Source organism: Gigantopelta aegis, chromosome 4 (assembly GCF_016097555.1).
Source record: "Gigantopelta aegis isolate Gae_Host chromosome 4, Gae_host_genome, whole genome shotgun sequence".
Classification (NCBI taxonomy): Eukaryota; Metazoa; Mollusca; class Gastropoda; order Neomphalida; family Peltospiridae; genus Gigantopelta; species Gigantopelta aegis.
This window is the reverse complement of record NC_054702.1, coordinates 10,316,646-10,341,838: the sequence shown is the minus strand read 5'-3', so window position 1 is coordinate 10,341,838 and position 25,193 is coordinate 10,316,646. Positions and strand designations below refer to the sequence as shown.

Here is a 25,193-nt window from a genome sequence, read left to right as displayed (position 1 = left end):
CTCTCTCTTTCTCTCTCTCTCTGTCTGTTTCAGTCTCTTTCTCAATGAATAAACAAAATTCACCCTCTCTCCCTCTCTCTCTCTCTCTTTCTCTCTCTCTCTCTCTCTCATCTCCCTCTCATATCTCTCTCTCTCTCTGTCTCTGTCGGTCTCTGTCTCTCTCTCTCTCTCTCTCTGTCTCTGTCTCTGTCTCTGTCTCTCTGTCTCTCTCTCTCTCTCTCTCTCTGTCTCTGTCTCTCAGTGAAAAAATTTCAGTGCCATATGATTAGATTTTAAGTACTGATTACCTTTTTTGTTTTCTATATATATATTGAGAAAAAAGGTTAAAACCATAAATGTTTGTAGTTTCTTTAATGCCATGAAATTTAAATTAACACATAATGTAGCAGTATCTCAATACATTGGCTTAACTGCTTGGAAAACAATGCTGGAAAACAATGTACAGCAACTTTTAACATATTTTCTCAGTTATTTTTAACGCTCAGCCACTGCACCGAGCCTACCTTTGTAATTGATTGTAACATGGACTTTTAAACTGCCTTGTTGTGTTTTCAACTGTTTTGACACTGCACACAGGCAAGACTTGTCTGTGGGCAGGACCTAAGAGTTCAGCAACATGGGCACCGTCTTTGTGGTGTGGACGTTAGTGTCGTGTACGTCAGGCCATGAAGAAATGTGTTTTCACGCACTGACAAAGGCATCTGTCATTGTGTCATGACTGCATTGATTGAAACCCTTTGTGCCGAATGTGGCCGTCACCTCCACCGGTGAATGACACAATATACAAGGAATGCCATTGATAGTCCAAGCCATGCAGTATGGTGAGAGATGGAGATATTTGCCCTATCTGTTGTATTACTTATGATCCATCTTAACTTTTCTTTTAACAAAAAATACAAATATTTTGTACATATTACAATACATCAGCTGACTGTTTAAAATGGATATTTTTGTTACTAATGTTATATTTACCCCCCTCCAAAAAAACCCCAAAAAACACAAAAAAACCACATCCGAAAAGAAAAAAGAAATACAACACACAAAATCCTGGTTTTTTAATTGACTGATTTTTTTAAACTTAAAATAAAATACAAAACATTTATAGACATTAAACCAATCTCTATAATAATTACACTTTACCATTACTGACAACTAAAGTAAGCAATGAAAATAACCTTCAGATTTCTAAATGCAATGAACAGAAACGTTTTAGAAAATTATAAGGACTGTAATAAGTTATGCAATATAGCTGGCCTCTGTTAAGTCAATGTATTAACTGCTGACATGATTATTTTGTTCGTGTAAGCATCAAAGAACAGACTGATTGGTTCTTAATGAAGAGAAAACTTTCCGAGAAGTTAAATGTGTTGTAACATGTTACACAATTAAGTTCGTCTCATTCAGTTGATTATGTACTCTGAAGTGCTTACTGGTTTTATTTTTGTGTGTCTGTGTAAGCAGCAACAATAAAGTGTGTTTTAATGACACCACTACAGCACATCAATTTATTAATCATCAGCTCTTGGATGTCAAACATTTGCTTAATTCTGACATATAGTCTTTACATTTTTCCGTTAGTAGCAAAAGGTCTTTTATATACATCATTCCACAGATAGGACAGCACATACCCCACAGCCTTTGATATACCAATTATGGGACACTAGTTGGGACCAAACTGACTGGTTTATATTATTTTATTATACAGAAAAAAATAGTTTGTTTATTTAACGACACTACTAGAGCACATGATTTATTAATCATTGGCTGTTGTATGTCAGTCATTTGGTAATTCTGAGATAATAGTCTTAGAGAGGAAACCCACTACATTTTTCCATTAGTAGCAAAGGAATTTTTGTATATACACTTTCTCACAAACGGGGGCACACACCATGGCCCATGATATGCCAGTTGTGGAGCACTAGTTGGGACAGGGGAAAATGCAGCAACAAAGACCCAACTGACTGGTTCATCAATACTTTCACTTATTACACACCAGTGTAAGATATTGCTCATGTCATAACAATCACTCAATATCTAACTAGTGTAATATCGGTGGCCAGTTCGAAGACAAATAATGTGTAGTAGGTCTCGACATCTGCTTACTTCTGTGTTGCAGTTTGTTTGTAATTGGTTTGTAATAAATAAAATACTAAACTAACTTGCCTGTCATACCATTTTTATGAAAATCGATAACAGCGTTGGTCAGATACCAAAACTGTTCACTCATTTCATGAAAATGGTATGACAGGCAAGCTCGTTTAGTATTCTATATTTCATATATAGGAATTCCAGTTTTAGTGCAACTTCAGAATATCCTTACAGTTCATTGATAGACATCTCATACTAACCCTGTACTTTTCACAACTACAAAGTTGCCTGGATTGATTTTTTATTTTTTTGGTCCAATGACATTTTTATCCCAGCTTGTACTTTCTGTGACGGTATTGTTTTATTTTGCGGTCTGCCTGTACGTCATGTTCACCAATCCCCTCATTATGAGCTTTATTACAAGTGGAGTGATTTATTTGTGACAGCTGGCTGATGACTCCTACCATAAAGAAGGTCAATCGATCAAGACTCCTCGGGAGTGATTGACACACATCATTGTTACAGTGGAATGTGTTGACGACTTACTTCCAAAACAGTTGAATTAATACACGACTGTGACACCCTTATTTTGTATTCTTCTTGTTGGTGTGTTTGTTATTAGGGAAAAAAGAAATACAGCATGTTTGAATGAAAACAGTACATCATGGTGTAATTGTTAGGTGAAACTGAGGAGTGGCATGTTTATATGTATCATATCGAGAGTGTTGATTTAGAGTGATCATAATCACAGGAACTACATGTAGTAACAACTAGTTTACAATATCCTATCACTAAGCTGTTTTATATATATATATATATATGTATGTCCTATATTGATTGATGATGGAAAGGGGCAGGGTGTGTGGGACTAAACTGTTTGCTAGAAGTCACTTTGGTCGTAATAGTCTTTGTCGGTAGAATTTGTTCTTGTATCAGACCTTGACCACTTCCATTTTGGGGTTTCTCATTTGAACCAGAACTGCATGACTAGTATATCAAAATCTGTGGTTTGTGCTGTCCTGTCTGTATTTCAGATTGGTACCATTCAGTGGCAATATTAGCTCCGTGATGACATCAGAGTGATCATGATGGTCTGTGTCAGTGAGAATTCCTCCCTTTAGTTCACCCCAAGCATCAGTTGGGTTTTCATATTTCAGTCAGTGCTCTTATCATATCCTGTCTGTGGGAATGTGCACAAAAACAAACCCCTCTTGGTACATATTAATTGATTGATTTGTTTTGAAAGGAAAGATATTTGATTGTATTTGATAACACCTCAGCACATTTGGTATAAAGATGTATGGCTATTTCTGGAGGATGAAAGAAAATTAACTGCTACCAAATAAGTGACTCAATTGTACAAGAAAGCAGCATGTCTTTTATCAACACTGTCCCGTGTGCAGGACGTACATGTACATACAAGGCCTTTGATGCTGTCCCATATATTTAATGGTCTTTGATGCTGTCCCATATACAATGGCCTTTGATGCTACCCCGTATACAGTGGGCTTTGATGCTGTCCGGTATACAATGGCCTTTGATACTGCCCCATATACAATGGCATTTGATGCTGTCCCGTATACAGTGGCCTTTGATACTGCCCCATATACAATGGCCTTTGATGCTGTCCCGTATACAGTGGCCTTTGATGCTGTCCCATATACAGTGGCCTTTGATGCTGTCCCATATACAGTGGCCTTTGATGCTGTCCCGTATACAGTGGCATTTGATGCTGTCCCATATACAGTGGCCTTTGATGCTGTCCCATATACAGTGGCCTTTGATGCTGTCCCATATTATACAGTGGTCTTTGATGCTGTCCCATATACAGTGGCCTTTAGTGAGGACAGGGAAAACACCTAGCTGTTTCCAATTGGAGCTAATGATTCTATGATCAATCTCACGTCAATTAAGCTTCATCCTGCCTGTCATTGATTTCAATTCTCATGGTAAAGATCAAGTATTCTATTTATTTAAACAACTGAGAAAGTTTCTGTGGTAATATTTTATTTCAACCACAAAGCCTTGCACCAATATTAATAGCTTCAATTCCTCTTTTAATTACTTTTGAAAGACTGCCAGGTGTGTCACAGTGACCTAATTTTGTAAGCGGGTGTATTACTCGGTGATGTATTTTCTTCAGCTCGTAACAATCGTTGAAGCATTAATCAGGTGTGTATCATACTGACCCAGTTTTCATACAACACATAACAAAAGTCAGTGAAGCATTCATAGTGTTTATTTTAAAATTAAATCATGCCTGTAAGGCATCCGTTATATGTACGTTTCGACTTTTCATTGGGTTCGTAGTTTTTTTGCCAGAAGACATTAAACAAATAAAAGCATTAAATATATATAAAATAAAATGAATAAAAGCATTAAATATAATATCTCAGATCTGTATCTGTCTCAGCGTTTCAACCACATCTTGGATCTTATTCACCCCATTGAACTTGTATTGACAACCCAGCACATTGTTTGTAATCGTGACTATTTGATATTAAACATTTATTTTCTTACTCTTACTATAACATGTTAGAGAATAAATCTGCAGATGCCACATAGGCTACTGTTACTGATTTATTATCAACTTGATATTCACTTACGGTTGAAGTTCACTGTTGAAAACACGCCTATGGTGTCGTGGCTTTACACTTCCTCACCGAGTCATGAAAACTCTCTCAATGGGATCTGGTACTGGGATGCAAACCCAGTATCTTCCAGCCTTAAGTTCAATAACTTAACCACTATACCACTACTGATTGCATTCATTTCATTTCAGTTACCGTTATTTCTGTGCTTATATCCAATTAAGGTTAAAGCACATGGTCCTGGACAGACATCTCAGCTGCTGTCTTTCCAGGTGGGGTGGGCATGGGGGTGGGGTTGCATGTTTTCTATGGCCCTACTCTGGCTATGCCAGTAATATTGAATACTACACAGCCTTTAAAACACCAGTCATGGAATACTGGTTGGAAGGTTTTGCTAATGTGAATTAGTTTATCTTGTTGTTAGTGAAGCCACGTTCACCTGTGATAGATAGTCTTGACACACAACATCAAAGGCTGGCTGTGACTCTCTCTTACCACACTGCAGACTGGAGGTCGTATTTGTCTCACTGTGGCCGGGACCACATCATCCTATCGGCTGTCATTTCTCAGTATTTCTGTGGTCATCATAAACCATCTTCAGTCCAAAGTTTGTTTAATGTAAAGATACCACCAGAGCACATTGATATGTAAAACATTTGGTAATTTTTATATCTTGTCATAGACTAGAAATCCGCTAAATTTTTCCATTAGTAGAAAGGAATCTTTAATCACACAATCCTACAGACAGGATAGCACATACCAGTCATGGTGCACTGGCTGGAATGAGAAATAGCCCAATGGGCCCACCAACGAGGATCGATCATATACTATATACCGACCGCACATCAAGCGAGCACTTTACCATTGGGCTATATAGGTCCCATCCACCTCCGTCCAAGTCATGGATGGACTTCTTACCTGAACAGAAAAAAATCTGCAATTGTTGTTACATTGGGAGGGAAGGAGTTCATGTTAGCATATATGCTTTTAAAACAACACAAAAAAAGTGAAGAAAAATATTTGTTGCAAAATCAACATTGTTGATGTACACTTTTAGGAGGTGGGAGGGGTGACAAAAAAAAGAAGACAAAAAAGAATATACTCTTCAAAAGGTATGGAAAGTTTGATAGATGAAAAACTGTTTTGATTACCTGTAGATAGTTTATTTTGTTAATGATGGACAGCAACATAAATACCTGACAACAAACAAAACAAAAAGACAAAACAAATAAAATAAACAATAGTTCTTGCTTGGTATTATACCTTTATCTGGTTCAAATTAAATTTTTCTTCAGGTTTGTTGTAAGCATATATGGCTTCATGATCTCTTGCAAAAATATATAGAAGTCTTCACATAATTGTTTGTGGTTGACATATTTCAGAACTGAGTTGTGAATTGTTTTTATTTGTTTCTTTTTGTGTGTTTTTGGAGTAGGACATAGTCCAGTGGTAAAGCGCTTGTCTGAATGTGCAGTCGGTCTAGAATAAATGGACCCATTGATCTATTTCTCGTTCGAGACAGAGACTGATAGAAAGACAGAGACAGAGATAGATAGATAGATTGATAGAGAGAGAGAGATGTAGAGGTAGAGAAAGACAGAGAGAGAGGGAAAAAAAAAGTCACCGATAGAGAGGGAAGAGTTAGATTTTGTAACACATGATCTGTGGAGTATGAAATATGAAACCTGCTGCTGCCACTTGGGCTACACTCTCATATAGCAGCTTTTAGTCTTTTACGTGCATTGTACCTCACGACATGACAGCACACAAAAAACCCTTTGATTCATCGGTTGTGTGAAATTGGTTTGATCCCAGGTAAACGGAATGAAAATGTGGCTGCCCTGAGATGTGAAGTAGTAGTGGGAGTAGTGTTTGTGTTTGGGATTGCGCCTGTAATGGGCACTGTTTGAACATGCTGCAGGTTAATATTGGCAGGACGAACACGTCTCTTTCTCTCACTGACATTGCCCACCGTCTCACTGACCATCACCCTGGGTGTGGATGGACTCGTCAGCGAAATTTATCATTAGGAAGTCTACTAATTGTGTTGACTGCCTGTTATGTATGTGTTAAATGGAGCGGGCAGCCAGCCATTCACTGAAATGTGTGTTTAAAGCTTTAAAAATTTCAAATAATTAAGCAGGGAAATTGATGGTCGTGGATAGTGTGTGATGTGTAAAGTTGACAAGCCTGTGCAGTTTTGTTTGCTTAAACGATACCATGAATGATCAGCATGTGTTTGCTTATATTTATTCTGTATTTGTTTAGTTACTTTTTCAAGATAACAAACTCCATAATATTATATTGATTTTTATATTTTTTAAGAGAATTTCTAAAAAAAATGCTCGGTAAAACAGAGCATGGCTTATCTGCCATTAGAAAAATATTGATATATTGAATAAAGTACTTTTCTAACAAATTACATGTATATATTTGCAAGCAGTAATATGCTGGACCATTAAAATTTTATTATGTGACCTGCCCTGTGACTTTTAAGTCTACAGAAGCCTCATTGTTTTAGTAATCCCCCCCCAAAAAAAAACAACAACAAAAAAACACCCCACAACAAAAACAAAAACATAAATAAAACCACAATGACCAATATCATGATCCCTTTGGTAAGATATTACTGCATTTGAACATGTAAAATTCATTGATGAATCCTCTTTAGGCTACAGAAGCCGGTCTGTTTTGGGGGTCAAACGGTCACATTTACTATTAGTGTGTTTACAAACCTACTCAACCTGTTTGCATGTCACCTGCACCAAATTTTATTGATTGATTGCCCTTTAAAGTTTTCACAGCTTTGTGGAATTTGATCTGGAAAGTTCAGAGGTAGAGAAAGGTCACTCGACCAGCCTGGTCTGTAACCCTACTTCTCCTGTCCAGGTGAATGTGTGTACCCAGATTGTTTACTTTGACCAGTCTAATGATGAATCAAGGCAAAAGATGTAATATGGATCTTGGCAAAGTTCTACAATTAAAATGACAAATGTTCTTGTTTAAATGTATAAATATGAGATGAAGTTGTTGAATTCAAAGTTTATGAAAAAAAATTAATATCATTAAATTTTTTTACAAAATATTTATTTATTATTATTTTTTTATTTTTTTTATGTACAAGGTACATGCAAAGGAAGATTATTTTCCAACTGTTTTGGGATAGAGTGTGACCAACCGACAGAATCAGTTATTGAATTGAAAGTGTATGAACCAAATTAAATATCATTTAATTAATTAATTTTTTTAATTACAAAATATTGATATATTTATTTTATATTTTATATACAAAGTACATGCAAATGAATGTTATTTCCCAACAGTGAATCAGTGTGTAACTGTTTTGGGATGGAGTGTGACTGTCCACACTTTACAGTAAATTCATGTTGTGACCCGATGACTTTATTGATTGCAAGCAGTACCTGGCTGGGATACCTATAATGGGAATCTATAAATAGCTCCAATGAGTCAGGACAGCGGGCAATACCTTGGAATAAAGAGGCTTGTGAAATATTTGTCATACCTGTTCATGCCAAAGGCAGTACATGCCTCTATAGCTTACAGCATGCAACAATGAGCCAGTGCATGGATATATATATATATATATATATATATATATAGAGAGAGAGAGAGAGAGAGAGAGAGAGAGAGAGAGAGAGAGAGAGAGAGAGAGAGACACACAGAGAGAGAGATACAGAGAGAGAGAGAGAGAGAGACAGAGAGAGAGACAGAGAGAGAGACAGAGAGAGAGAGACAGAGAGAGAGAGACAGAGACAGAGAGAGAGAGACAGAGAGAGCTATATGAAGCTTACCTAATGACCTAAAATAAAGTACTAAAGTCATAAAATAAAAAATCCCATTACCAATATTACATTATTATAGATTAAATAGTATGCACTAATGAGCTATTGTATTCATAGGAGTGTGTCTAGGAGTGAAATGTTTATACCAAACAAGAGAGTATGAACTGAAATCATTGATTAACTGCACACATTGTCATTAATATGTGACAATGGGCCAGTGCATTGATAGCTGCTTGTAAAAGCAAGTTAAATGAAAAAATGTTTATACAGAATATAGTGAATGACATGGAATCATCAATCTAAATGTTCCAACAAAAAAAGAAAGAAGATATCTTGAATGTAATGTGGTCTTCATCTTATTTGATCACCCAAAAAACATTTACCTACCTGATTTAGTGTAAGAAGTTAATATTAATGGTTGAATGTGGAAATTTCATACCATGTTTTAACAAGCAGTTCTGTACTGACGATGAACACGTGATTGTTCTGTTTGTTGATTCTGGTGACGATATCGGCCAGGTATGTCGATCGCAGGTGACATGACAGTGATGCAAAGATGTATTTGTAATCTGATTTGTCAAATGGAGCCAATAATCAATACAAACCATAGTTTCCTTGGATCTTCTTTTGTCCGGAGAAAATACTTTTCTAAGATGCTGCATCAGGGTGAGTGTCTGTGTGTGTGGGGGTGAATTTATATATTCGGTGTCACAGCATGATCATTATAATGATGATCGTTAAGCTGGTCTGTGGTTCACACTGAGGTTGGAGTGTGAATTCCGTCTCTCTACCTGCCAGCTGTTGGTGGTGCCATGTCACTGGAGTCGGTCGGTCGCCGGATCATTTTACCATTCATGAATGGAAACGTTGGTCCACCTGAATAGTGGCACAGACCCAATCAGTTAGGACTGGCAGACTGTGTGCCTATATTGCTGAGTACAGATAGTGTGACAACATGATATTCATGGGACTTGAATGACAGCGATCCATTAAACAGTGTATGTGTGTACGTGTGTGTGCGTGTGTTTGAAAGTACACTTTGCACACAGACCAAGCTGACAGAAGACATTTGTGAGTTGGATTCTATTGGAAGAATATATATATATGTCCATTAGCCAATGTGCTGGGTATTTCGAGTGAGGTGGTGGTGTATAGTGCCTTAGTGTATATGGTAATTACCATTCGTGACGGTCGTAATTAGCTGTGGTCAGAGGTCTACTTACCATGTTGTTGTAGTCGTAATCACCAGTTGTTATAGTGATAATTACCAATTGGGGTGTTTCTAAGTACTTGTTGCTGTACTGCTAATTAACAGTCTACACAGTGTTTTACAGTCTTCCTCAGTAATTGTGACTTCGTGCTCCTCACATTTGGACTATTGTTTATGTTATCTACATGTCAACTGTTTACAGACATGTACAAGCTTTTAGAACGAAACTGTCTGGACTTTAGTTAATAGTATTTACATGTCAGTTGTTCACATATATGTACATGCCTTTATAACGAAACTGTTTGGACTTCTGTTAATACTACTTACATGTCAATTGTTTACCAGACATGTGCATACCTTTGAAAGAAAACAATTTCACAAACACTGGATGTCTAAGTGCTGCAGTTAGTCTGTCTTAAACTGTATGACTTAAATTAATTGCTAGTGGGTGTTTTTGTGTGTGTGTGATCCATGGTGGCTGTTGTGTGGGATATGTGTACAACCTGTCTGTGGATTATTATTATGACATAACCAGCTAATTGGGCAGTCGGGGCAGCACAATGAGCCAGAGAGCTATCAGAAAGCGGTCTGTTGAGAAAGCGAGGCAGGCCGTTGATCCCCCGAGGGCTAAGACTCCATTGTTTCCAATCAACAAATTCATAACCCTGCCCAATGGGATCCGGCCAGGTAAAGCTGCCTCGGGTGACAACAGTGGGGTTCCCGTGACCACACTACCGCACAAAGCAGGTATGCCCATCAAGGTTGTGCATCTGAAGTACGACTGTGTAGAATCGGACACCCAGCGACGACAACAAGCGGCCGCTCATCTTACACACGGCCAGGGAGTTGTCAGTGCAAGCATACATCCAGGTGGTTTGAGATTGACGGCCACCGCCAAGCTATCAGAGGACCAATTTAAAGGAAGGCAGCAGAGAGTAAACACGGCAGTAAGTGGGTCGCATGTGTCCACCGTGGTCCAGCGGACCTCTCAATCAAAAGGTGCTGCTGTATCAGCGAGGAGGTATTACAAAGACAGCTGCCGTGAATCACCCTCCGAGGTGCAGCGTGTTTCGTTGTCACCACCACCCCTAAACACCAACAACTACTGTTTGTCAGCGACGGAGTACACACCTGTGCAGGTAAATGGTGATGTTGGATGCAGCAGAGTTGCAGCTGGCGGTGTGCTTTATAACGGCGACTACTGTGGTGTGGACCAGCTATGTACACCTCCAGTGTTTGATCACTGGCACGGCCACGACGCGAGGAACGGTGCCAGCAGGTCACCTGTAGGCTATTCCCAACCTCATCCGCTGCACATTGTCCCAGCCAACGGAATTAACATCAACAGTCACTTGGAAGAAGTGACGGCAACAACGTCATGGAAGGGAGTGACACATTCTGGCACTGATATAGTGCTGGTGTGTAAGGAAAATAATAATGTTATTGTGGCCGGTGGTGGTAAGAAAAATGGTAGACCGGCTGATAAGTATGTGATTAGAAAAGCAAGTGAGCCCAATTCCAATCGGTGTATTATGATGGGAAATTACTATGACCCCCATGATTTTTACGGGGAAGGCAGGAGGATGAACATGCTGCAGTCTAAGGCCAGGTTTTCCAGCATGCCTTCACTGTTCACAAATAAAGACATGGATTACAAAAAAGCTTTAAAACTGGAGAAAAAGCGAGAGAAAGAGGAGAGAAAGCGGCTAGAGAAGGAGGAAAAAAAGAGGAGGAAAGCAGAGAAGAAATATGCTAGTTTAAACATAAAAACTTTACCCAAGAATTGGAATTATGTGACAAGACCCATAGAGGAAGTGTATTTACGACCGCGGATGAGGTTAACTGCTGTTCCTATAGATTTCGAGGATGGGCCTGTTACCTCTCACAGTCCCCCCTCCATACCTCCACCCCCTCCCCCAGGTGTTAGAATGCAGCGTAGGGCATTACATTCCAGTGCCCCTGATCTTCTCCGGATACAGCAAGTTTATGGAACTTTATCTCGAGAAACTCGCAACCATCAATATACTCTTCCAAAAACGTGAGTATTTAGATTCTATATTTTAAAAATAATTGTTTGCTTTGTGGCCTATGATTTAAGTGGGTTTTTTTGTTAATAATTTTTTGTTGTAATCAAAATTGATTGCTGATGTTATAGTATTTGTATTAAAAATAACATTCTGTTTGACATACTAAAAAATGAACGTATAACCAGGACTTTTTATTCTTTCATAGAATATATAATTTGAATATATATATATATCGATAGGTTACATTCCAAACCCATGTACGTGTGTATAAATAAATGAGTAAATTTGAATCACTAGCTACACACAATCCACCCGGGTTTGTCATGCCGCACCATCCCATGTTGACACAAAATGAATCTACTGCCAGTAATCTTTACCTCACTATTAATGACACATGTGGGAGCAGGTAAACACGGGCCAGTTAAGGACAATAGTGTTCCGTCCTGTAATTTGCAGCACAAACATTGGGCCTTGATGGCATGTGTAACCAAATAATCATATCTCAAGATTGTATGTCCTTCACGGTTTTTGGTTAGTTGGTATTTTGTTTCGTCTGTAATATTTTAATGACACCCCCCCCCCCCATATTTGAGTTAAATAAGAATATTTATGAAGCTTTTTTATACGTGCATCAGAATATATGAAGTATCTACTGCCATGAACATTAATTAGCTCATTTGAAATGTGTTAATATGTGTACAAGTTAATTTGCTATATGACATTTGAAATGTGTTAATATGTGTATACCAGTTAATATGAGATGAAGAGAAATGTTGTAGATAATGGATCATAGTTACAAAATGATGGTGTTTTTGTTCATGTGTGCATCAAAAAAGCAATTTGTGCAATAGTTCATTTGATGCCGATGCTACCACAAACAACTATCTTATGAACAGTACTTTTTTTTAAACTTTATTAAAAATACATATTTCAATCTATTGGAATATATTTCATAAAAGTGGAATGGTTTATTTGAAACTAATGTGTACATTCAACATTAACTGGCCTCTGTTATGACCCATGCAATCAAACCTGTGTATAAAGACCACCCTGTGTTTAATATATAGTATGCCTGAGTGGCCACTTGTAGACAGCACAGTGTTTTGTATCAGATTTCACTGAACATCTACACTTATAACTGAACCTACAGGTTTATTTAAATGAATTTGTAACATTGTAAATTAACTAACTTACAGGTTTATTTAAATGAATTTGTAATATTGTAAATGAACCTATTGTTATAAAACAAACATGTAATATGAATGAACCTTCAGATTTATAAACAAACCTACATAGATTTGTAAATGAATTTGTAATAGTTATTGTAAAGAAACCTATTGATTCCAATTACACATTAATAGGTCCATTTATAAATTAAGTATAGTTTCATTTACAATATTGTAAGTTTAAAAAGAACCTATAGATGTGTAAATGATTCCATAGTGCTGTTATTGTATGAACCTTCAGATTTATGAATTAATCTATAGAATGAAAAAGGTATTTGTAGTACTTATTACAAATGAACCTCTAGATTCTAATCACACATCGATAGGTCCATTTATAAATATATAGCTTCATTTACAATATTGTAAATTTATGAAAGCATATATAGTGCTGTTACTGTAATCACCCAATTTAAAACATTGCCCATGATTTTCGATTGTCATTGTTTTTGTCTGTCCAATACATTTCCATCTGACCGAAAAGTCGACAAGTGAGTTTGGAATGTATATAGTTGACATATAACGGGCTGTGGCTGTCCCAGAAAATGCCTGCCTATACGTGTATATATTTTTATATATATACATCTGTAGACAAATGAGAAGATGTAGAACTTGATTACACACTGGCTTCTGAACTGTGTGCAGCTATTTACCCGCCGTACCGCCAGGGTGATCTGGGCGGCCATTACGCTGGGAAAGCATGAGGTTTATGAACATTGTTTGCATGGTTTATGGGATAATGCGAGGTCTGTGCCCGGCAATGATATGCCTCCGGAAGTTCACACTTGTTCCTTCAGTTATGTTTGGTTTCCACCTTACAAATGCTTGTGATATTCTTTTGATCCCGCCAGTCTGCAGTTCATATTGTTTTGGTTGTAAGGCACAGGCTTATCGTCCGCTGTGTTCCTGCGAATTAACCACATACCGTGTAATATATTGGAATAAGGCTAATTCAGCCTTGAATGCAAGATAGGCAGAAACGTTTGGAGTTCAGTAACATATGAATTTGTTTCTAAACCTCTGGACCCCTTTCCTTAATCTGCTTGAATTCCATTCGTTTGTTCCTATTCTAGCTAGTAACTGTTTAGAGAAATCCACATCCCAGTCCTTGTCTCTCCAATAATAATAGGTGCTTTTCTTTTATGGCTATTCATGTGACATACCTGTCTTTAATTCCCCATCATTATTTTGCTGTAGGCTTTTCTAGTCTACTCATTTGTATCAGTCAAACTGTAACTTAGGGTCATTACAGAATTTACCACACAATATGATAGTCATTTTTTTTGTATATATACCCATCACAAAAAGTTAAATTTGATATAATATAGGGAAAAAGATGTATTCGCCCCACCAAGCATAGAATAACACATATGGTCTGGAAAAGCCATAATTAACAGTTCCATTTGTTATGCCTGTCTCCATTACAGCATCCATAATTGTACTTTAGTTTGAACATACTATCACAAAGTAGGTTGACTGGTGATTTAAATAATGCATGCTATTCAAACCAATCAGATGGCACTCGATCATCACTTCACTGCTTCCACGATACAGACAACAGAGCACTGGATTCACCTTGTGTTTGCCTGATTCTGATGATCAATTATTAAAACTCCGCTGATGGAACACAATGGGACATGCAACGGTGAAAATAAGATGCCTTGTTTTGTAAGAAAGTGATCAAATTTTAACACATGGCATTGCCTGTCTACATGCATTTATGACTAGGTATATATGTTGTAAATCAGGAAAATTTAGCAATCATAAAATATTAGCAAATTTAGCAAGGCCATACAAAGTGCTAATATTTCATGACGCTAAATTTAAAGAGACATACAATACACTGTATGTGTGATTGTTTTTTTAACAATTAACTGAACACACAACAATGGTTACATGCTATTGATTAAACATTAAGTACAGCCAATAACAATAGTTAGTTAGCATACACATTACTGCAGTTCTTTACTTAATTTAATGGTCTGTATAAGCTGTATAATGTCAAAATATATCAAAAGTATTGTTTCAGCCAAATCTATAGCTATACACCGTAAGCTTAATTTGTTTTAAAGTCTGATAAAACCGACCTCACTAAAGTTTTATGTTGCTAATATGTCACTGATAGGATTTCGTTAAATTTTAAAATCGCTAATATATTATGATTTACATGCAGTAACTGTTGTCAGTGGTCTAGTGGTTAAGCTGTCATAATACCAGTGCCAGGTCCCACCCAAATAAGTGAGTCAGTGGGGAGGTGTATAAAGGCCACTACACACTGACATTTCTCTCACTAATAACAATTAAGCTACTTTCCTCGATGGACAGTCCATGATTGTATGTGTCCAGGACAACATACTGGAACTGTAACTGGATATAAGAACATAAAATGAAGATAATTAAAATGAAATCTAGCTATATATACACACAATCTAACCCGTCTCTTCCTCCAAAACACCCAGTTATTCTCAATAACAAATATTCAACTCCACCCACCCACCAAAAAACTCTGTTATTCCCAGTAACAAATAAAGAATAAAGACTTCTTTAAGTTTATATTGATTACAAAACAATTGCTATAATAATTCATATAAACCTGAAAATTAGTATTGATTTGTAATAATTTAATAATAATGGTGGTGGTGGTGGTGGTGGTGGTGGTGGTGATGATTACGAGAGTAATGACAATGATAAAATAATAACAAGGAGTTCAATGATAAACACATGCAGGTCTCTGAAAATTGCTAAAACAATAATTTCATTCACTCGGCACTTACACAAGTCTAGTTTATAGTGTATCTCATCTTTTGTTAGCATATTAACTTTAGGACATCATGGGGTGTTAAAGTGCTCACTTGATGCACAGTTGGTCTAGGATCGATTCCCATTGGTGGGATCATTGGGTTATTTTTCGTTCTAGCCAGTGCACCATGACTGGTATATCAAAGGCTATGGTATGTGCTATCCTGTCTTTGGGATGTGCATATAAAAAAATCTTTTGCTACTAATGAAATAATATAGCGAGTTTCCTTTCTATGACTGTGTCAAAATGACCATATGTTTGACATAGCCGATGATTAATAAATCAATGTGCTTTAGTGGTGTCGTTAAACAAAACACTTTTTTAGGACATCATTTACATGGTCCTAACGCATTACAGTATACCAAATGAAATACAGATTACCTCTCATTTTTATGTTATTGCCCATAAATGGTATACATATATGTAATCTTTAAATTCTGAAGGGCCTACAACCAAATGTATTGAAAAGATTTGTGATTATTTTTCCTGTTTTAATAATTTCAATCTTGTAATCATTTACTGGTACAATTAACCTGGCTTGTACAGACTATTTGATCAGTAACTGTGAATGAGGGAGAACCCCACCACACTGACAGAATGAGAATCGGTCGTCTCCACACAGTGTTTGATTTATTCTCATACTTGATTGCCATACACTTAGTTAAGAATGAACCTGACAGGTTTCCATTGAATGTGGACGCCTGGGGCCGGTACAAGGGTCCACTCCATTGACGATTTTATCACCTGTGACATCTGATGTCCTGTCTTGTTTCCACGTCCTTCAGCTACTGTAAGTGACAGAACACACTTCGGTTTATAACAAAACCAGTACACACTACTGATACAAATTTGCTTGTGCATTTGACTTGTAATGGCAGAGGATGCATATATATATATATATATTTCTATATATTTCAGGATTCACCACATGCTCAATGATAAGATCTTGTTGTAGTTGTTGCAGACGTTTTAGACTTACATACATGTAGCTTGTGATACGACAATAATAATAAATGAAAATCCACCAGATTTGTCTACTGGTTTGGATTATAGCATTGTAAGAAGACTTGTTCTTTGAAAAACCCTTCAGAAGTTTTTCAAATGCTGTCTTCACCATTGGCAAAATCAAGGCAAGCTGAAGATCACTCCCTGAAAATGGTGCTCATCAAGCAATCACATAATTTCAAATAATTCAGATAGTTTCAAATAAAATGTATTTAAAATTTTATTGTAAGGTGATTAATTTGCTGCTCCCCTAAAACATTCCTAGAAGGTGTTAATGGGAACGAGAATGATGAGACACTTTTCCAGGTGAAGGCTAAAAAATTAAAAAATTTCCAATGTTATTTTCATCTGTGAATCATAGATCTATAACAGTACACCTGGCAGATCTCATTTTTAGTTTGAGATTTAAAAAAAAGAAAGAAAAAAAGAAACAAAGAAGGTCACGTGATTTTGTAGATTTGTATGGTGTTCATTAAAGTGAATCGGAACCTTTTGTTAGTGAAATGAGGTTAGCAGCATGGCGTTGGAGAACAAACGTGTGAATAACTCAAATACCAAACACAGAGTAACATTAACTCAGGTCTTAGCAACTGGCAGGGTAGAAATTGCTGTCAGTAAACTTTTCACACACTTTTATGTTTCAAATGTCAACTGTACACTTCGGAAATATGCTAAGAAACATATAGAATTAGTCCAGATTTCAGTGACTTTGTGTTACTCAATATTTTAACAAGCTAAAAATTTATAAGGGGCCATAATTGTCAATTACAAACACTTTCATGAGTTTACAAACTGTATAATGTGGAGCAGTGGGTTATTGCCAGAAAACATTTTAAAAATGAAAACACAGTAATAATTCATTGCAAAATCAAGATATTTTTTTTTTTTTATACTTTTAGGAACTGGTAGGCATAACAATAAGGTATACTCTTGAATGTTTGTGAAAATATTGGCAAATGTCAACAGATGCTAAAAATCTTTTCAATCTGAGAATGTATCAGTTGGTTCCTTCACCATATATCTGATGCCATATAACTGTAATTAATATGTGTTCAGTGTCTTTAAAAAGCATTTCTTATTTTCTTTTTGTCTTGATGTGAAACATTCAGTGCATGTTGTTTAAGAGTCAGAACTTGTGCAACATTTGACTTCACTCTCTTAACTATTAAGTTTAAAGCCAACTAAAGAAAGCTTGAACAGCATAATATTATATAATTATAAATTGCATCACATGCTGGACATTATTTGTAGTGATCTATCAGCTAAGAGACTGTTTCCGAACAACAGGGAACCTTGTCTTTTTATTTTATTTTTATAAACAACAGTTGATAATCAGTTGAAAATTGAGTAGCAACTACTATTTAATGTTTTAAAAGTTGTACAGTGATCTCGAAATGTTCCCTGAAACAATGCAAAGTATTTTGATGTGTATCAAAATTATACATTTCACAAGGAAGTGATATGTCCCCCCCCCCCCCCCCCCCCCCCCCCCCCCCCCCCCCATCCCAGCTGTTTGTGATGGCATGGGTTTTATTACCCATACAGTTGAAAATGTGTTTGTTTATATCAAGTGATACCTTTTACTAGGACGTGATATACGTCCCACCCCGGGTGTTTGTGATGTCATGGGTTTTAAATGTCTTGTTTATAACAAGTGATACATCTCACTATCTAGGAAGTAATGTGTCCTACCCCAGCTGGCCATGATGTTACTGTTATTGGATTTCNTTCCTTGTAAATATGTATGTTATCAATTTCCATTCCTTGTAATCACTTCACTGTGTCACAATGAGTATTAATTAATCAATAGGATATTGAACTATCTAACTGTTTTTATTCAATACTTTTTAAAAGCTTTATGTTCCCAAGGCCACCTAATTATTTGGTGTTATTGTATTAATGCGCGATTAGCAACAGTTGTTTGTTGTTTTGTTTTTTTACAATATTTTTATTTTTTTACTACACTACATTTCTAATAACAAAGTGTTTTTTATTTTTGTTACCATCTTCAGACCATTTCATTACAAACATTTGAACAAAAGTTACTATTTCAGTTGGGAGATATAAACCTGATAAATTGTTAACAATTATTTTCTGGCGTTAGCTCATGTCGGCAAGATAAATTCTATAATTCATGCCAGTGAAAAATAGTTCCAATTCTAACTTCAAATTTTGTGCTTCCTTATTTCCATCAGAAAAAGTGTTGAACAACCGTAATTAGGTGGCCGAGTTCAACACAGCTTTAAAAGTATTGAAATATTGTGGTAAAAATTAATTATGTATACTTGATTGATTATCAATGTTTTATAATCTAATTATTGCTTTAGCTTAACTGGGGCGGCTGGAAACTGTTGGAAATTATAGACGGGGTATAAGAGAATTTGGCTCAGTGATTGGGCATTAGATCTTCACACTGAGCTGTTGAAGCTCACTTGGAGTTCGTACTGGCGTGTGAACTCAGTACACTGACACCCCTCTAGCAAGACCAAACAAAAAGTCCAGTTTTTAAGGTTATCCAGTTTAGAGAGGTTCTGTTTTGTACTGATATTTAAAAAGGAGACGTGAAAATCTGTTGGTTTTGAGGGAATTCCCCTTTACCTAGTGTTAGACAAATGTTTGAGAAAGTCTCTAGCCCTCACAGGAGTTTTTGCTAGTGCCCTGTGTATTATAATAGTACAGTTGATAATTTCCACTAGCCCAGACCAAACATTTACTAGTCGGGATTGAGGGCTAGTGGATCTTTCGGACCCTGCTTTACTAACTGTCCGGTTTTGAAGTTTCACTGTACTATATATATCACATTACGGCTAATAGTTTAACCACTTTGCCATGAGGCCAGTGATCCTATGATTAGCATGCCCTTCTACTTAAATACACAGTCAGCAGCACTGTCAGCATCATGGAGACTGTTATTTTCAAGAATTACTAAAAGTATTCCAAATTTCGCCCACCTCAAACTTACCTCCTCCCCTCTTGACCCGGACTTAGTCACTGGTGAAGTCAGATGTTAAGCCTGAGATGGGCGTGCCTGAACATTTATATTGAATATGGGCACGTTAATAAAGTTCCCAGTCCCAGTGAACATTGTAGTTATGATTTCAGAAACACTTGTTAAATTAGCTGAAGAATGTGTTCTGGCTATGCACCACATTGATTAGTTCATTATTTTTGTACCACAGTGGATCAGCTGAATTGTGGATGGGTGACCACCTGGGAACACAGTGTATAGGCATTACCCATGTTTCATAACACTCTTGTTTGGGAAAGTACATATACATTATAAAACCCAATTAAATTTTAACTATTGCCTAAGTGCATGACATAAACATTTCCTGTTATGTACTGCATGGCATAATATGCAAATTTCCTGTTATGTACTCACTAGCTCATTAACCTTACAGGAACAGAAATGTATGCATTACCTGTACTTCATTACTGATTCATCAAAGGCTGTGGTATGTGCTGTTTTGTTGAACAAAAATTGCATGTTGCTAATCAAAGTAGCCCATGTGGTGACAGGAGGTTTATAACCATAATCTTAGTCTCGAGACCAATTTATGTACCACAAGAAAGACAAATGCCACAACTTAACCGTGTGCCGGGATGTCATCAAAGAAATATCCCTAGCTCATTATAACCTCTGTTCTGAACAGGTATGCTTGAACCGTAAATGGATATAAGCAACAAAATAAGTTACTTCCTTAACAAAGAATACAATATCAGTATAATACTACCTGATCATCTTCTTTTAATTATTTCTTTTCTTTTTCTTTTTGTAAATTGACACCTGCCAAGTATTTAATACAATCTATTATGTTTACATGAGTCTCATGCTGTCTGTGACCTTGGCAATTTGCTATTTCAACTTTATAAATCTCCAATCTTTGCATACGCATCTATATTTTCTAGTTGTTTGTTGAATGTCAATAGTGTGGAGAATTAATACATTTTATTGGTTTATATAGTTATATGGGTAAGATTACAGTTGTTCCATATCTAGATCAACTGACCTAAATACTGATTCATGTTCTACCCCTTTGAATTGATCCCAGTTTGAATTTTGAGTGACACTGATTATCATAAATTTGGATCGGTCGCACACCCTGGCAATGCTTCACATAATGCAGACATTATTCTGATATTTTCTGTTCTGGTTTGTGTGGGAGATTTACATATCAGGTATTCAAAGGAGGGCAGCTGCAATATTTACTCCTTGTGGGTGTAGGTTAAAGTGCAGCCCACCCCATATTATACATATCACCACCTCGTTGACACCAGTAGTAAGAAATCATCATGTTCAGTATACATTGTATATCATGCTGGTACCTTAGGTGCAGTGTTAATGGGTTAAATGATTGATCTACCTATTTGTATCCATTCAGTGGTTTTCCCCATTCTAAACACTGCTTGGTGACTAGCACATCGAAAGCTTTATAAATGTATTTAAAAGATTCCTTGTTGCTAATCATAGTAGACAGCAAGTTCATAACTGTAATCTCAGTGTAAAGCAATGTTTGTTTCACTAGTAACTGACGTGTAGTGAAACACAACAGCCACAGCATGATGAAACTGTGCTGGGGGGTCACAAAACACATTCCTTTCCTTCCTTTTTTCTCAAGGAAATTACAATGCAGAGGTGACCTTGGGGTTCTATTGAGATTTGAATTTAAATAAAACACATTTATTTATTAACATTTTACATTATTAACAATGTTGGGATCCTAATTATATATATATATATTATATCTATCAATGTTGGGATCCTATAAAATGTAGTACAGTGAAACTCCTCTAAACAGGACCAAGTAAAAAGTCTGGTTTTAAGAGGTATCCAGTTTAGAAAGGTTCTCTTCTGCACAGATATTTAAAAAGGGACCATGAAAAACATCTGGTTTGGAGAATTGCGGTTAACAAAGTGTCCAGTTTTGAGAGGTTTTAGTGTAGTTGCATGTTTCAGCCTATCCTTTATATGGCCACCGACAGCACTGATCCCGGGTGGGTGAATTCATTCAAGAGAAACAACCCAGCTTCCTGCCTTTCCTTTTGAGAGTCATTTCTCGTTTCGGGCTGTTGGTTTATATGCAGTGTGTAGCACAAATATTCTATAACAGTTCATTAATCTGCCACCTGTATTATGGTTCCAGCCATTGTGTCCAGGTATGCTATGTTCTTTTGTGTGATGCCATTGTCCGTGGAATATGCCGTGCTTGTTACTTATTTATATTGTTTGTTAGTCAGGCTAGCTTTAGCCCCAGCCACGCTTGGCCGGTTTGATAAGCCGGCACATCACAGGTGATCTGATGGATTTTATTGAGTTGATCATCATATCCACGCACACTGCCTCGTGGGTGACAGATATTGGTATGCGATTAGAAACACTTCGATTAAGATAAAACAGTATATATACTTATGAATTATTCATGCGACAAGTTAAAGAGAAATATTATAAAACCATAATCACATTCATGCATGAATGAGACTTTTTAAAAAGAAAGAATATTTCACAAACCAAAACAATTCATATACTTTTAAGAGGGAAAATGTTTCACAAACTCAAATAATTCACTTATGGCACTATTAAAAGGGAAAAATTTCAGAAATCAAAAGAGTATTAATGAATAGGATTTAAAAAAAAAGGAAAAACATTTCACAAAACAAAATTATATTCATGCACTGGACTTTTAAAAGAGTGAAAATATTTCACAGATCAAAACAATTCACATATGGAAGATTTAAGAGAAAAAAAAAATCGCTATCCGAAACTGTATTCATGTATGGTAAGTTAAAAAGTGGGTAAATATTTCACAGACCAAAATTATGTTGATGAAAAAGACTTGAAAGATTGGTTTTACATTCAGTATGTCTTTTCTTTTGGGATTTGGGATCATGGAGATGTAGACCAAATGTTGAATTTCTTGAATCTAATCAGTCCCCATTGGTACCGTATATCTTCGCCTGTAAGTCGATCTCGGCTATAAGTCGAGTCCCTAATTTCAAGCCCTGAAAACGTATTTTTTTATTGACCCGTTTATAAGTCGACCCATGAAAAACTACTTATAAATATTGAAATATTTCTTATTTTCAGCACATAAGAACAATAATATTTGAACAAAAGAAAATTATTTTACAAACTTCGGTTTTCACGTTTTGTACATCGCAATATAATCAGACTATTCCAATCAAACTATCATTATTACATAGCATCAAAACGAAATATTCCCTTAGTAGAGAGTGAAAGCTGTTTGACTGTTACTGTATAGTACTGTACAGATGGTTTTGTGCACAGACAACAACTTTATTTATAAACACTGACAACAGATCACTACGATAAAACTGAAAGTATCACGTTTTGCCGCCATATTAATACATGTAAGGAGGATAACTCTGGAAAGTACACTGGTTTTTGTACCAAATGATGTGTCCCTATTGCTCTAGATAGTGAACTGCAGAGATCAGTCTATTTTAAGGGAAAGCTCAGTAATATTCATGAAGTTAATCACCGCCAAAACATTGTTTGAACAACCATTAATGCCAGTGACCAGATTTCAAAATAAACTCAGGCAACAGGTAGTTAGTATTGTTTACATTTTTACTATTAGTGATGACTGTTAATTTAACTAAGTGGACTGTTGTCTTGGCATGTGAGTGAGATCGTACGCCTTTTCGCATAACCAAAACCGTTCTGATGCCAAAAAAAAAAGGTTATAAAAAATAAATGTGTCAAATTAACATATTTGAGTATAAATACATGGCATACTTCAACAATAAAACTTGTAAAATAATCCCCAAAACAGTAATATTTTTTGGTGAATTTTTTTTACCCTCTTATAAGTCGACCCCCCAAGTTATAAAATAATTTTTGGGTGAAAAAAATTCGACTTATAGGCGAAGATATACGGTATATCAAATTCTGTGGTATGTGACAGTGTTGTTCTGTCTGTAGAAAAGTGCTGTTATTCAGAAGGAGCATATTTGGGTAAGACTGGGGTTTTTTTCTAGGACAAGTTTTACAATGATCATATGTTTAACATCTAACCAGGGTTTCTGCCAGAGAGTAAAATGGGTATGGCACCATACCCACATTGTTTTGCAGATTTCATTTTTTTAAGTCGCGACCTTTTGACAAAATTAATGACTTATCATTACTGTATGAATTTCTTAACCCTTACCCTACAACCTAACCCATTTTCTTTCTGAGTTGAGGCCCCCTGTCGATTGCGGTTGCATTCAATTCCATAGCGCCATACCCAAACATTTCTTTCTGCTAGAAACACTGCTAACACCTAACAGTACTGAGGTGTCATTAAAAATAACTTCTTCTTCTTTTTTTGACCATCCTTGAAAGACTTGAATATTTTCACAGATTTTGGATTCATCCCAAATACAGGTAGTTACTTTCTCACAGACTGAATGTGTCTGTAATATAACAAACACCACAGTTGCACAGAATTTAAGTCTCTCATATATTTACCTCTGTGAACTGCAGTTTAAATTTGTTTGTGTTACTGCTTTCAGAATGTTTCAGATTTTTCTGTTCGGCTAGGAAACACAACAACATTTGTGTTATTCCGTGCATTTCCATTTTTAAGATGTGCAGACAGGTCTGCACATATTTGAATGTAGTAGGCTGTATGTACGACTGAGAAAATCTCTTCCAGATACCCAGACAGATTTAGGCAGATTGATAGAAAACATAGAAATCTAGTTATTCACATATATTCAAACATTAAGCCAAACAAAATAATTTTTGGTCTCTGGTCACCGCATGCATCAATTTTGACCCTCGTATATTTTTTGTCCATTTTTTCAGGGCTTTTCTCGCTAGGATATAAAACTGCATATGGATCCAAAATGGTCCATATGCTAGCTTGGCCCATTAGCTTTCTTTAATTTCTCTCTGAAACAGGTCCTGAATGAGTAGCATGGCTTCTTTTAAAAATATTTGCAGCCAAAGTCAAAGTAATAAAAATTGCCATGGCTATATGAAAAATGTAGAAGAAAATATTTAGTCAAGGAAGGAGGCACCATCGCCAAGAATGATGGACCAAGGCAGATGAGGAGGTCGTAAAAAACCCACCTAAATATACCCACATTTTCTGTGCAATTCATGAAAAAAAAGAAAAAAAGAAGAAACTGCATTACAGCATCAATTCTGGAAGTTTGCTCTGACCAGAGACCAACCTTTTTGTTTGTTTTGGCCTTACATGGTGTGGTGGCAGAATGTTTTAAAGACTATCAAAAGCTGACATTCAGAACTGTTATATCCAAAACCATAATTTTTAGATATATTAACTTCTTTTATTGTTTAAATCCCAAAAGAAAGAAATGTTATTTATTTATATAGCCTTTCATCTCTCTTATTCAGTATTGCCTGTATGTCCCCCAAATTAACTACATTTAAACAAACTTAAAATGTAAATTATGGACTACAAGATTACTTACTATA

The 25,193-nt window shown here is 36.2% G+C and overlaps 1 protein-coding gene across 1 annotated transcript in view; it reads left to right on the top strand.

The window, feature by feature from the left end:
• Positions 1-25,193, top strand: part of LOC121372324 — a 175,917-nt gene that overhangs the window by 108,815 nt on the left and 41,909 nt on the right. The window contains exon 15 of the mRNA XM_041498620.1: positions 10,240-11,730. Within this exon, the coding sequence (XP_041354554.1) occupies positions 10,240-11,730 (1,491 nt within the window). The remainder of the gene's footprint in view (positions 1-10,239; positions 11,731-25,193) is intronic.